At 48.4% G+C, this 13154-nt stretch overlaps 1 protein-coding gene across 2 annotated transcripts in view; it reads left to right on the plus strand.

Moving 5' to 3' along the window:
* Positions 1-9838: 9838 nt before the first annotated feature.
* The window catches only part of Tsc22d3 (TSC22 domain family member 3), a 61962-nt gene continuing 58646 nt past the window's right edge, over positions 9839-13154 (plus strand). Inside the window, exons 1-2 of one of the 2 annotated variants that reach the window (XM_048428477.3) lie at positions 9839-9983; positions 11547-11978. In XM_048428477.3, the coding sequence (XP_048284434.1) occupies positions 11662-11978 (317 nt within the window). In that variant the 5' untranslated portion in view covers positions 9839-9983; positions 11547-11661. Of the gene's footprint in view, positions 9984-11487; positions 11979-13154 lie in introns of those variants that run through there. The other variant, XM_048428479.3, reaches the window with a different exon arrangement.

Consider the following 13154-nt stretch of genomic DNA (forward strand, 5'->3'; position numbering starts at 1 on the left):
GAGAGGTGGATCTGAAGAAGTGATGGTAGTGAGGAGCAAGCTGAGGCAAATGACCTGCTAGACACCTGAGTCCAAGGTGATGTCCAGGCCAGTGGCCAGGTCTTGGTCCAAGGCTCTGAAATAGCCCAAAGGGCCCTGTATTGATACCTGTGGCTCCTGTCACCACTGAAGGCCATGCAGAGGTATGTAGTCTTGGCCACTACCTGGGGTCATGGTGACATCCTGGCCTGGGCTGCTCCTAAGGACCATGTCTGGTTCCATGGTCCTACCACAGCCAGGGTCTGGATTCATGTCCCTATCCCATGTTATCACAAAAGGCCAAATGGATACCCAGGGTCTAGGCCACAACCTGTGGCCATGTAATGTCTGTGGGCCATGCTGCCACAAGGGTCATGCTGACCTAAGTGACCTGTGCTGTCACCTAAGGGTCATGGTGTGCTCTTGACTAGGGCTGCTGCCAAAGGCCATGTCTGGGCCTATCAACCCAGCTGCTGTGGAACAGGATTAGTTCTCTCTGTCCCGTAATCCCTGGGGCCAGTTCTCTCGCCTGCCATAGGTGGGCAAGGGGTGAACGGCATCTTTCTCTCACCCATGCCGCCACATGACCAATGAGGGGGTGGCATCGGTCAGGGCCCTTTGGGCTGTTTCAGAGCCTTGGACCAAGACCTGGTCACTGGCCTGGACATCACCCATCACCTTGGACTCAGGTGTCTAGCAGATCATTTGCCTCAGCTTGCTCCTCACCACCGTCACCTCTTCAGATCCACCTCTCTCCCCAGTCCATGAACCCTTCTCTCTCTCTCTCTCTCTCTCTCTCTCTCTCTCTCTCTCTCTCTCCTATTTCCATGGCTCCTGTTACCACTGAGGGCTGTGTGGATGACTGAGGTCTGGTCAGCCACCTGAGACCATGTCGGTATTCGAGGACCATGCTGCTGTCCAGGCCATACTGATCTGAGTAGCCCATGGTGATATCAGCACTCTAGTCAATGCCGAGGCTGCAGCTGGGGTCTGTGATGGTGTCCATGGGCCATGTTAGCACAGGGACTCATTGGAACTCCGCTGTGTTGAGCCAGTCTCGCCCTCTGTGGCCCTGGGATGGCTGTCCCTGCCCATCACTGGGTACTGAAGCAGAAGAATTGGATAGCACCCTAGAGCTGACCCTGTGGTCAGGACACAGGCGAGTTGACTTGCCCACTCCCTCATTGGTCATGTGGTGGCATGGGTGAAAGATGCCGTCCACCCCTTGCCCACCTGTGGCAGGCAAGAGAGCTGGCCCCAGGGATCACAGGACAGAGAGAACTAATCCTGTTCCACACCAACTGCAGCACACAGAAGTGCAGGCCCTGCTCTCTGGCTGGGCAGCACACTAGAGCTGACCCTGTTGGCCTGGATTCAAGTGAACTAACCCTGAAGGCATGAGAGCAGGAGAGCTGACCCCACTCTCCACCCCCCCACATTCCCCCTACAACAATCAAGAGACAGGGCCTTCCACCTGGGTGAACACAGTCGAACTGGCCCCTGGTGTGAGGGTGAGGAACCCGAGTCTGAGGGCCCAAGAGCAAGAGAACTGTCCTGCTCGACGTTTTCTGTAGGTTGCATTGCACCAGTGAGCTAGCCAAGACAGTGCTGGAGAGCTCGCCCAGGTAGGGACAACGAGGGAGAGAGCCGGAGGGCTGGCCAACTCAGCTACCGGCCCCTCCCCACTCCAGACCCAGAACTGGGACTATGAGTAGGCCTACCCCGACATCCACCTCATCGATGAACTGCTGGAGCATGTAAAGGAGCCAAACCTGCCGATCCAAAGCTGCAGAATCTCCACAACACGGGACATCCAAGAGGCGCCCCAGTGAGAGCCCAGTATCGAAGGTGTAGCAGAAACCAGAGGCTTTGAGCCAGACCAGTGACTCAGAGCAATGAACACTTGCAAGTAAAGATGAATGGACTAAAGGGTGAACTGTGTGACTCACAGGGCCACACGGCAGCTTCCATGACGGTTTCTGTTTTGTTTTGTTTTTGTTTTTGTTTCTTTGTTTTTTTTTCTTTTAAATTTGGTTTTGTTTTGGGGGGAGGTTGAAAGGGCAGAGGGGGGATGCAAGGGGCTGGGGAAATAAGTAGGATCAGAATCAAAATCCACAAAGAATCAATAAAAGTTAGGAAAAATCTGCTCCTTATGTTCACTTTTTTAAAAATTGATTTTGGCGATTTCCTACACGTATAATACAAGGTATCGTTTGGCCTGCATTTATGCCTGTGGACTACATGTGTGCAGTGTCCTCAGAGCCCAGAAGAGGGCATCAGATCCCCTGGGTCTGGAATTACAGCCTTGCTGGTGTTGGGAATGAAACTCCTGTCCTCTGGAAGAGCAGCCAGTGCTCTTCCCCACTGAGCCATGTCTCCAGCATCCCAGTTACCTCTCATTGCTCTCTGCAGGTCCTTTCCTCTCAGCACACACACGTATGTTGTACCTTGTAATTTTTTTTTACATAGAAAATGTGTAGAACAGGGATTTTTAGAAATCTCCAGAGAAAATGTACTTAGATAAAAAAAAATATTAAATCTTCATCTTCATCAGTCTCCAACTTAAATTTATATTTTTTTCAACTACAAAGGCAAACAAGTCATAGTACTACCAGTGTGTAGGTAGGAATCAATAGAAATCAATAGTAGTTTGTGCGTGTACGTCCACAGATGTGTAGTGCATGTGTGTATGAGTATGATTGTGTGTGTGTGTGTGTGTGTGTGTGTGCGTGTGTAGGTCAGAAGTTGTTTTCGAGATCATTTACTACCTTATCCCTGGAAATAGGGTTTCCTCACAGAACATGTGCCGAGAATGGCTGACCAGAGGCCCTGAAGAGCCACCATCGCTGCCCCCACACACAGACACCTGGATGCTTGCCTCCAGACTCCACTCACCTTCTGCCTAGGCTTCCAGTCTTGTGATACCATGTCCACACAAAAATCCAAAAAAAAAAAAAAAAAAAAAAAGGAGGGATAATTGGATTATGGGATAAATAGATTTGTACTTGTGAGTTATTGCTTTTAGACAAACATATTGGTATCGATTCTTATATATTGATACAAAGTTAAATTATGTTGACTATTTTATGCATGCATGCTTCATGCTTCTACCTCTGTTTAAAACATTTTTATGTATTTGTATATATATATTGTATTGATATATGTATATTTACCATATTGCATTGTACACTTCTACCTCTGATTAAGATACTTATATATTGTTTATGTATTAATATATATTTAACATATTACAATGTATACTTGCACATTGTTTATATTTGGAGGTCTCATTGTCCTCATTTATTGCACACTTGTTTATTATCTCAGTCTTTAAGTTAGATAGATATTGAAAATTATATAGATCAACAGTCATCTAAGTTTGTCATTTATAATTAGACTAATCAGGTTCTTTAGATATATAGAGATTATATTCAGTATAGATAGATAATCTTCAACCTCTTCAAAGAGCTGTAAAAAATGGCCTTTAATCTAATTCAGAGTTCTATGGTAGGGAGACACAATCACTCCTAACAACACTGATCTATGCCCGAGAGAATGTTGAGCACCAAAGACACTCCACCTGGAGCCTTTCTTCTTGGCAGAACTGGCCTTTGGGTAAAGAAATGCTTATACCTCAACTACTGACAGAGTTACAGAATATCCGTAAATGGATAAAACAAGACTGTCATATCCTGCCAAGACAGGGTAAGATAGTTTTGAAGTTTCTTGCCTTTGAAAATGGTATGTCAGTTACATCAGGCCTTAGCCAAAGTTGGTTGCTTCAACGCTGCAAATGTGACTTTGGGTGTTTGTCCAGGTAGCCAGTTGTCTCTGCGATTTGTTACATGTTCTGGAAGTTGTTTGATTGCACTTCCTAATTACTCAGATAACATTATTTCCCTTCTCAGATCTTCGATGGGATTGAAGATTATATAAATGTAGTTACTTTCCTTTCATGACTTGGCCAAGTTATTTGTTATACAAGACTTAAGCTAGTTAGAATAGGATATTTGTATTTATTGTATATAATTTCGTAGGTTTGTACTTATTATATATAATTGCGTAGTAGGCTTAGAACTCTCTTACTTAAACAAAAGGGGGAGATGCTGTGGGAGTTCCTTCAGCTCCTTCAGCCAATCGCCGCTGAGTTACCAGCCCATTGGGGCGTGGTCTCTCCCTTTAAAAAAAGCAGCGGCTGTCCTCCACTTTCTCTTTGTCTTCCGGCTCCGTTTCCGGCCCCTGGACTCCTTTCCTGTTCGCGCGGAGGGGCTGTTGTCTGGGACGGTAATCTGTAAGTTTTTTCCCCTTTGAATAAATAACCATTCTATTAATCATAATTCCAAACTGGTGTGGGATTGTCTGTGACTTACGCCTTCAATGGGCACTAGTGACTATTATTATTATTGTAGTTGTTGTTGTTGCTCTTTCATATATTGCATTCCAACTGCAGTCCCCCCCCCCGTTTTATCTCTGTCACAGTGGCTGCACCTTAATTTACTATTTCAGCCAGCAGCTGGGACCCTGCAGTTACAGGCCTGCTTCTCTCCTGGCTGCTCGGGCCTGGCCAGAATTCTTTTCCCTGCGGGCTCTGCCACTGCAGCTAAAGGTAGCTTTAACTAAATCTCTATTGTTCTACTTATAACGAAAACTCAGGACTCAAAGGCTGGGGCGAAACCCTGCTAGCTCAGAGAGGTTGAGGAGCACCAAGTTAACCTTCTCTCCTTGCTGCCGTCTCCCAAAAGCCTGTTCTTCCACTCTATCAAAACAGAAAAAAACACTCAAAACCCCTCCCTACTACTTCCGGTATGTCATTTTATCTCTTTCAGACGCCCTCTGATGCTCTATGATTACTTTCTGTCAACTAGTTGCTAACTCAGCCTCCTGACCCAAGGTTAATTTTATTTAATTAATGCAAATGCTAACTCGGGGTCCATAGTGTGATTGAATATCCTTCAACACTCCTCTCCTCCCAGTCTCTCCCCTCTCCCCTAGATCCACCCTTCCTCTGCCTCTCCTCAGAAAAGAGCAGGCCTCCTGGGATATCAACCAAACACGACATATGCTACAATAAGATCAGGCACATAGCATCACATCAAGACTGGATGAGAGAACCCGGTAGGAGGAAAACGGTCCTACAAGCAGGTAAAAGACTCAGCAACCACCTGGCTCCCACTGTTAGGAATCCTACAAGAACACCGAGTTATTCAGCCATAACACATATACAGAGGACCTAAGTCAGATCCCTATAGGTTCACTGACTTCTGCGAGCCCCCATGAGTTCTGGACAATTGATTCTGTGGGCCATGTTCTCCTGGTGTTCCTGACTCCTCTGGTTCCTCTAATCCTTCCTCCACAGGTCTCCCCTAATGTTTGGCTGTGGAACTCTGCATCTGCTGGATGAAGTCTCTCTGGTCTCTTTGATGACACTTCTGCTAAGGTCCAGTCCCAGAACACTCCGCAAGCAGGACAAGCTGTAGGTCAAAGGTTTTGTGAAGGCTTAGTGTCCCAATCCCTCCACTGGAAGCCTTACTTGGTTTCAGAAAATGACCGGCTCAGGCTCAATATCCACCCCCCTCTTACTAGGAGTTTCCCTTGCACTAGGTTTCCATGTCACCCCTGAAATTCCCCCCATTCCAATTGTTTCTTCCAGTATTTCCTCCCTTACCTCCCCACAACTTGATTCCTCCTGTTCCCAACCCCACCTACCCTCAGTCCACCCACAAAATGTATTTTAATTTTATGTGGGTGCTGGAGATCTGATCTCAGGTTCTCATGTAGCAGGTACATTACTGACTGGGACATCTCTCCTGCCCCAGAAATAATTAACAGTTTTATGTCACATTACGGCTATTGTGGGTATCTTTAAACATGTTAGCAGCCATTATACTGATTTTATCATGGTTATCAAAGCTGCATCTAGAATCTTGCTTTTACTATATTAACAAGCACTTACATAATTTTCTATTTTGTATATTTTGAAATCTTCGCTTCAGTACAATCGATTATCTTTGTAACCCTGTGTGCTTTATTTTGTGTTATCTAAGAACACTGTTTTGAGCAGAGGTTCATAAGCTTCCCTATACTGTCATAAGGATGTGTGGCACAAAACAGAAAAAAAAGGCTGTGAACCTGATCTAGATTTACCATTCCCAGCTTTTATAAATCTGTGATACGAAAGTGTGTGAGAGTTTTAATGAATCTGATTCCCTCTGTGAGGAGAAGTTAACAAACCTGAGTATTGATGATATGAAATGAACTTGCCTACAGCTCCCTTGGGTATATTGATTTGAACCTAACTAGACTATACGTGCTTAAAGGGTGTGTACTTATAATCCAGGTGTGCGTTATCCTGTCCCCTGTGGTTCAGTTTCCTGATCTATTAAATGAGACTGATGATAGCATCTAACTCAGAAGGTTGTTGGGAAAATTAATTTGTATGGTAGCATATAAAGGACATAATGCCTGGCTCATGACGGCCCTTCAAATTTTCAGCTATTATAATATTATACTAGGGTCACTAATTTCCTTCCCGGTACTCCACAGTGTAAATAAAAATCTTTCAATATATTAGTCAGGAAATCTTTGGATGTCTATGTGCTTCTGTGAACGATCAATCTTCTTAAAACAGGCATTACACTTTGTAAATATTTGATAAGCCTTCATTTTAAAAGTCACTCAATGGATAAGAACACAAGCTCTGAAGTTAAGAAATTATAAGTTCAAACCCCGACTCCATCATATACTCCTTGTATAGCCTGAGAGTTTCTTTAACATATCCAAGGTCACATCACCACCAAAATCAAACCTATCTACTTCACAGGATTGTTGTGACAAATAAACAAGAGAGAGAGAGAGAGAGAGAGAGAGAGAGAGAGAGAGAGAGAGAGAGAGAGAGAGAGATGCACATTTGGGGCACATAGTAAGGGCACAATAAAAAATAGTTATCTCTTTTCTTAATAATTACCTAAAGCGAGGCAAATCTATGAAGTGGATGGGTTTGCTGCTGGCTGGTTTTTAGCCAGGATCTTTTATGTAGCCCAAATCACCCTGAGTGTTGGGATTACAGGTATAAGTCACCACACTAAGGTCAGAGCAAAATTGTTTGTAATGCTTTACACTGGGTCCCTAAGACATGAGCTCTGAGTCCCTTTCCAACTCTCAGCTTCTCTAGTAACACAAAGCTCGTTTGCAATTCACACAGGATCCAAACACACCCACTACTCTCGCTCACAGGCCTCTCTCCACTAGTCCCTGATTTTCAATGGTTCTACTCACAAATTCTCTGTTTTATGATGGTGAAAAAAATCAAAGTTTATTCTCTACTTCAAACTTAGGATTTGAATGATGGGCAGCTCCCAGTAAGCCAGAAGACTAGGAAAGTCAGATGGACTACTGTTTGCTAAGCTATGTTGCTCAGTGGACTAAGTGTAGCAACTCCACTTTTTTATTTAGGATATTTTCGGTTCAGGATGGATTCACTGGGGTATATCTTTGCTATAATTCAAACAAGGAACATGTGTACATTGCCCATTCACCCCAAAGTAAGCACTCTCCTCCACCTTCTCCAGGACATGCAGTTGCCTTCCCCCGAAGCACCAAGTGCCTATCATTTACCTCTTGTAGTGGTAGGCTTTGGTTTTCTTTTCTTTCTTTTTTTAAGGTGCTGATGACTGGTCCTAAAGCCTTATGCACATTACACAAATACTCCACCACTGAGCTATATCCTCAACTCTTAACACACATGCTTGTGCCCACATGAGAGAGAGAGAGAGAGAGAGAGAGAGAGAGAGAGAGAGCAAGTTGTTCAAGCTGGCCTTGAACTTGTAATCCTAATCCTCCTGCCTTAGCCTCCACAAAACCCGGTGTTTCAGGTCAGTGCCCCCAGACTCAGCTAGACTTGTAGTATTTTGTCTGTCTGTAAATCTGGTTTTTCAGCTGAAGCAGGAATTCGTGTGGGGAGCTTTGACGTGATCTTATTTACCTCTGAATTTTTATTAATGCTGTACTTGGCACAGGACAAGCACACAGTAAATGGCTGTTGAGTGACTCCATCCAAGAAGTAGGTGTTTCTTCTACTCCCTTTTTTGCTTCACCCAAAAGAGCCACCATCTTTGCCTACTAGTGCCCCAGACGCCTGCTCTCTGAATTTATGCAAGAGCATTTGTTTGGAATCTCTCAACCCGACTGTATGTCAGTAAAGCAAGACTTCAGACAGGAGAGTCAAGAGGGCCCGGTTCCGTCAGCCTTCCCTCACAGAGGTATGCAGTCTGTCAACACGAGCTGGACTTGCTCGCTGAAGTTGCGCGCACACAAATGCCGGCGCTCTGAACTCTATCTCTGTACTATCTACATTGGTCTGTATCTTAATTCTATTTGCTCTTGATCAGCCTTGATATGGTTTGCAAAGCTGTACTGAATTATTAACAATACTCCTTGAGAACAAGGACTACAACAGGGAAATGTCAAGGGGACAAAAATCTTGAATTTAATGGTGCCAAATGCTGAGAAGGAAATAGTTCCACCGGGGCCTCATCCCAAGGTTATACACAAAGATAAGAGGGTTCAGGCAAACAGAGAAGCAAAAGGCCTAGCTGTTCCCAGAACGCAAATAAACATTTGTGGAACTAATATATTTTATTATAACATTTAACATAAAATAATTATAAACAAGAAGGAAAATAATAAACACTGTAATTAAAAAACAATTCTGTAGACTATAAGTCTACACAATGCAGATGAAATTTTATATTCTACTACCTCCTCTGGCTTTTATCCAAGAACGTTTAAAAAAAAAAGAGAAGAAAGAAGAAAATGCAGTAAAATGACGTGACGGGCTTTTAAGTGAAAATCAAATAGCCGTTTCTTAGTCTATGAGGATACTCTCAGTTAAACTGCTCTCTGGGATAACCCCCACGGCCTCTTTCATCCTGGGCCTTGTGAACCTCTCCGGAACCAGAAATAGAAGAAGGTTTGGATTTTCTCGTCACTACAGCACCGAGTACTGCCTTCCCCAATTACTCACACTTTGGACCCCATGGAAGAGCCAGAAGGACTTGGGGAACAGGAATTAGTTGGCCGCACTTTGCTCCTAATTGGTAACAGGTCTGGCTTGAGGCTTGGTTTTATATGGGGTGGGTTTGGGGTTTTTTGTTGTTGTTGTTTGGTTTGGATTGCTTTGGTTTTTTGGTTGTTGCTTGGTTTGGCTTGGTTTGGTTTTTTGACAGTCTCACTGTTTAGTTCAGGCAGGCTTGGAACAAATGAGCCTCCTACTTCTGTTTTGCGAGTAGTCAGGACTTTAGATGCGCTCCACCACGGTAGGCTAGAAATGTATTTAAGTCAAGTCTAGCAGGGTTCAGGCAACTGGAACTTCACTTTTACTGAAATAGAGAGCCTTTTGCCTCGACTTGGCGTCCCAATGGACTCCACCAGGAGGCACCTGTAGTGTCTCCTCACAGCGCTGAACCTTAGGTACCGAGAGAACATAGTTCAGGTTTTGGGCAGAAGATGGCAGTATATACTGCTCGATTTCAAATGCCCGGGGTTCATGAATGAAGAGAATGAAGGGGGCGGGGGTGGGGGTGAGTTGTAAGGGAGTTGGACTGAATAGAAATTTGAGTTTTATACAAAAACTGAATAATGTGGATTTTTTTTTAAAAAAATTCCCAAGAATCAATGATTGCTCGGTCTTCCACGATAAACATATTCTAAGCTCCCAGACACCCTAAAAGCCGTACTGCTTGATCGGCTCGCGCGTCCCTGAAGCTCACGTCGACAGCAGGGGCTTGAACCCAGGGCACCAGAGTGACCCCTATATGTGCCCTCTTGCTATACCTCCGCTGGAGGTTTATTCTCCCAGATCCCTCCGCCGCCATTACGGGACGCATCACTCCTCTCTGACTGTGCGTGCGGGCGGCTGTGCAGAAGTCTCTTCAAGAGCGAAGGCGACAGATCACCTGAAGCAGCAGGTAGGGGGGCTCGGAAAAGCGGGAGAACAAGTTTGGGGGGTAAAAAAAAACAGGAAAGATGAGTGAGGAGAAGGAGGGAATGCCGACATGTGGGGCGAAGGGGGGAGACGGGGAAATAAAATGAAGGAAATATGAGGGGATGGGGTCGAAGCAGGATCAGAGAAAAACAGAGGGGCAGCCAGAAATAAGAGGGGCGAAAAGAAATACGAGAAAGGGGAAGGGGAAATGGTGAGAGAAATCGAAGAAACGGGTAAAAAAAAACTTGGGGAGACGTTAAATGACAGACATAGCGGAAAGAGCGGGAGAAGAAACGGGCGAGTTGAGCGACAGCGGCGGCGGCGGCGGCGGTGAGGGAGCAGGGGAGGCCCCAGGGAAGCCCGCGGCCGCCGCGACAGCGGGACCTAAGGGAGATGGCGTCGAGCGGGGCACGGGCGGCGGGACGGAGCACCGCGGGGGGTGCCGAGTGAGGTGTGACGGGCACCGAGAGCTCGGGCGTGTTTTCGGCGAGTTTGGAGTCGGGGCATTTGCTTAGGCACTCATGCTGTTTTTCTGGAACTTTCCGGAGTCGCTCGCTGAGGAGGCCGGGGCTCTCAGCACTCCCTCTGCACTTCTCCGCAGCCGGGCGGCGCGGCGCGGCGCGGCAGCCGTTTAAAGGCCCTGTCACCTTCGGCCTTGAGCGCCTCAGGCCGTCCTGTCGGGGAAGCCCCGGGCAGCGGCGGGACGGGCACCATTGGCCCTCCCGGCGAGCGGGAGACCTGTGCGGCCGGGACGGTTCGCTCCCCCCACCCCCCTTCTCTCCCTCTCTCGCGGGGGAGAGCGGCGCGCGCGCGCTCCTGGAGGTCTGGACGTTTAAGGCGCTGAGCGCCGAGCCACCCAGCGCCGAGCGGCTGAGCAAACCTTGAAGCGGGCGCCTCCACAGGAGCGCGGGCGGGCGACGGTGCGAGCGACCGCGTGGGCGTTAAGGGGACGGGGGTGGGGGGGGCGACTCAGCGCGTCGGCGGGGAGGGGGTCGGCCCCCTCAAGGCGACAGCGGCGGCGGACCGTCCTCCGCCTGCCCCTCCGGGCTCATATAAGTGCTGTCACGGCCCGGTGCGGACGCCCGGGCTCTGGCGGCTTGCTAGCTTGCCCGCTCGCTCCGGGCTCCTGCCGCCGCTCGGTCAGCGGAGGCCGGGAGCCGGAGGCCCGGAGGCTGCGAGGGCGCGCCGCGGCTCTCCCATTCCGCCCGCCCTTCCTGCCCGCGGCAGGTCCGCCAGGAGCCCTGCTCGCACTTGGGAAACTTAGGACTGCGCCTGAGGGCCCCGCGTGTGGCACCTCAGGGGAAGGAGGGTAGAGGTGGCGGCGGCGGGGGGCGGGGTAGGGGGGTAAGGGGAGGGGAGCGGCCCTGGCTTCCAGACCAAGGGGAGGAGGAGGAGGAGGAGGAGGAGGAAGTGAGCCCAAGGGATCCGCTGGGGAGCTGTTTGTCCAGCTGTTTCTCTTCGCACCCTGAGCGCTCCAGCCAGAAGGGGGCCCGCGCCGAAGGTGGCCCGGCTTTTTTTAGGCGCTAATTTCCAACTCTCCTCACAGCTTGTCATTCTCAGGCACCCTGGAGTCCCAAAAGGCCAGCTCGGCGGGCGCGCACCTGCCAGCCGCCCCTGACCTCGCCGCCGCCGAGCAGGCAGCCCCCAAGCCTGAGAAGAAGATGGCCCAGTCCAAGCTCGACTGCCGCTCACCTGTCGGTCTCGACTGCTGCAACTGCTGCCTGGACCTGGCCAATCGGAGCGACGTCCAGAGCGGCAGCCCCGGGGACAGGAACCCGGGCAGCCCCACCGTGAGCAACTTTCGGCAGCTGCAGGAGAAGCTGATCTTCGAGAACCTCAACGCGGACAAGCTCGACAGCATAATGCGCCAGGATTCCCTGGAGCCGGTGCTGCGGGACCCCTGCTACCTAATCAACGAGGGCATCTGCAACCGCAACATCGACCAGACCATGCTCTCCATTCTGCTCTTCTTCCACAGGTGGGTAGCCGGCCAGAACGCCTAGGAACACGATCCTGCTGACACCGGCCTCTGCTGGATCTTGGCCTCTGACGAGGGGGCCAACCAGGAAGCTTCCGAGGGGCACTGGGTGGGTGGGGGGAGCGGCAGGCTCACAGGCGACCATGGCTGATTCTTTTGGCTAGCTTAGAGCCCTGCAGAGCTCAGGGAATTTTAGCAGGTGCAAGTGCCTTTGGAATGGTGCTCGCAAACTCTAGGGCTCGGAAGATGGGGTGACGCCATATGGGTTGGAAGTAGTTGTAGATGCCCCCTCTTGGAATTTCTGTAATCCTTCAGACAATTCTGCCTTGAGGTTCTCTTGGAATTTGAGTTCCACCCTACTCAGTGGAACTGAAACTGGGCGGCATTGACAATGAGAACAAGCGGAACATCATGAACAAATTAGGCTTCTGAAGGTGGAAGACCAAGGTTGAGGGATGGGAAAAATAGAAACCTGTGAGAACGTTTGAGATTCGGGATGGGGAGAACTGGCCCACTCCGTAGGTTATAGCCTTCCATTTTGAATGCAAGTGAAAAGCTACCCCAGAAAAAGTGGTTTAGGATTATTACTTTAAGAACTTCAAGACTCCTGTATGGCAGGAGGGTGGATGAATCCACATCCATGTAGACGTGTGTGTCTGAGTGTGTATCAGATTTTCTAGAAAGCCTGAAGGAAAGAACGGGAGCAGGGAGGAGTTAAACACAATGGGAATGCCCAGGGCATCTGCTATCCCCAACAACGAGATACTTTGCTATTAATAACTTAAGACTCAGACAATTTAGAGGCGGGAACTTCAGGAAACCCTTCTATAGGTGTAGTGTTCTTAGAGATATTGTGTGTATATGTGTGTGTGTTTATGTGTGCATGCATGCACATGTGCATTGTGTGCATGTGTGTCTGTGCACACTGGGGTGGATTTTATTCTTGCTCAATGACACAGGTTATGTAAGAGTGACATTCCCTGCTGGGGGAGACCTAGGTGGTAGTACAAGTTATGCTTCTATCTTTTTGTTTGAGCCTGAGCGAGTTATCTTACCTCCCTGCTCTCTGTCGGGCACTTCCCATCTTTGGGCAAATGGTGTGCCCAAGTGATGAAATGCCCAAAGAAATGCTGAATCCTCATGCACTACTTGCATGGCAGTAAAACTCAAATGGGA

The sequence above is a fragment of the Myodes glareolus genome, chromosome X (genome assembly GCF_982192425.1).
Source record: "Myodes glareolus chromosome X, mMyoGla1.1, whole genome shotgun sequence".
NCBI lineage: Eukaryota > Metazoa > Chordata > Mammalia > Rodentia > Cricetidae > Myodes > Myodes glareolus.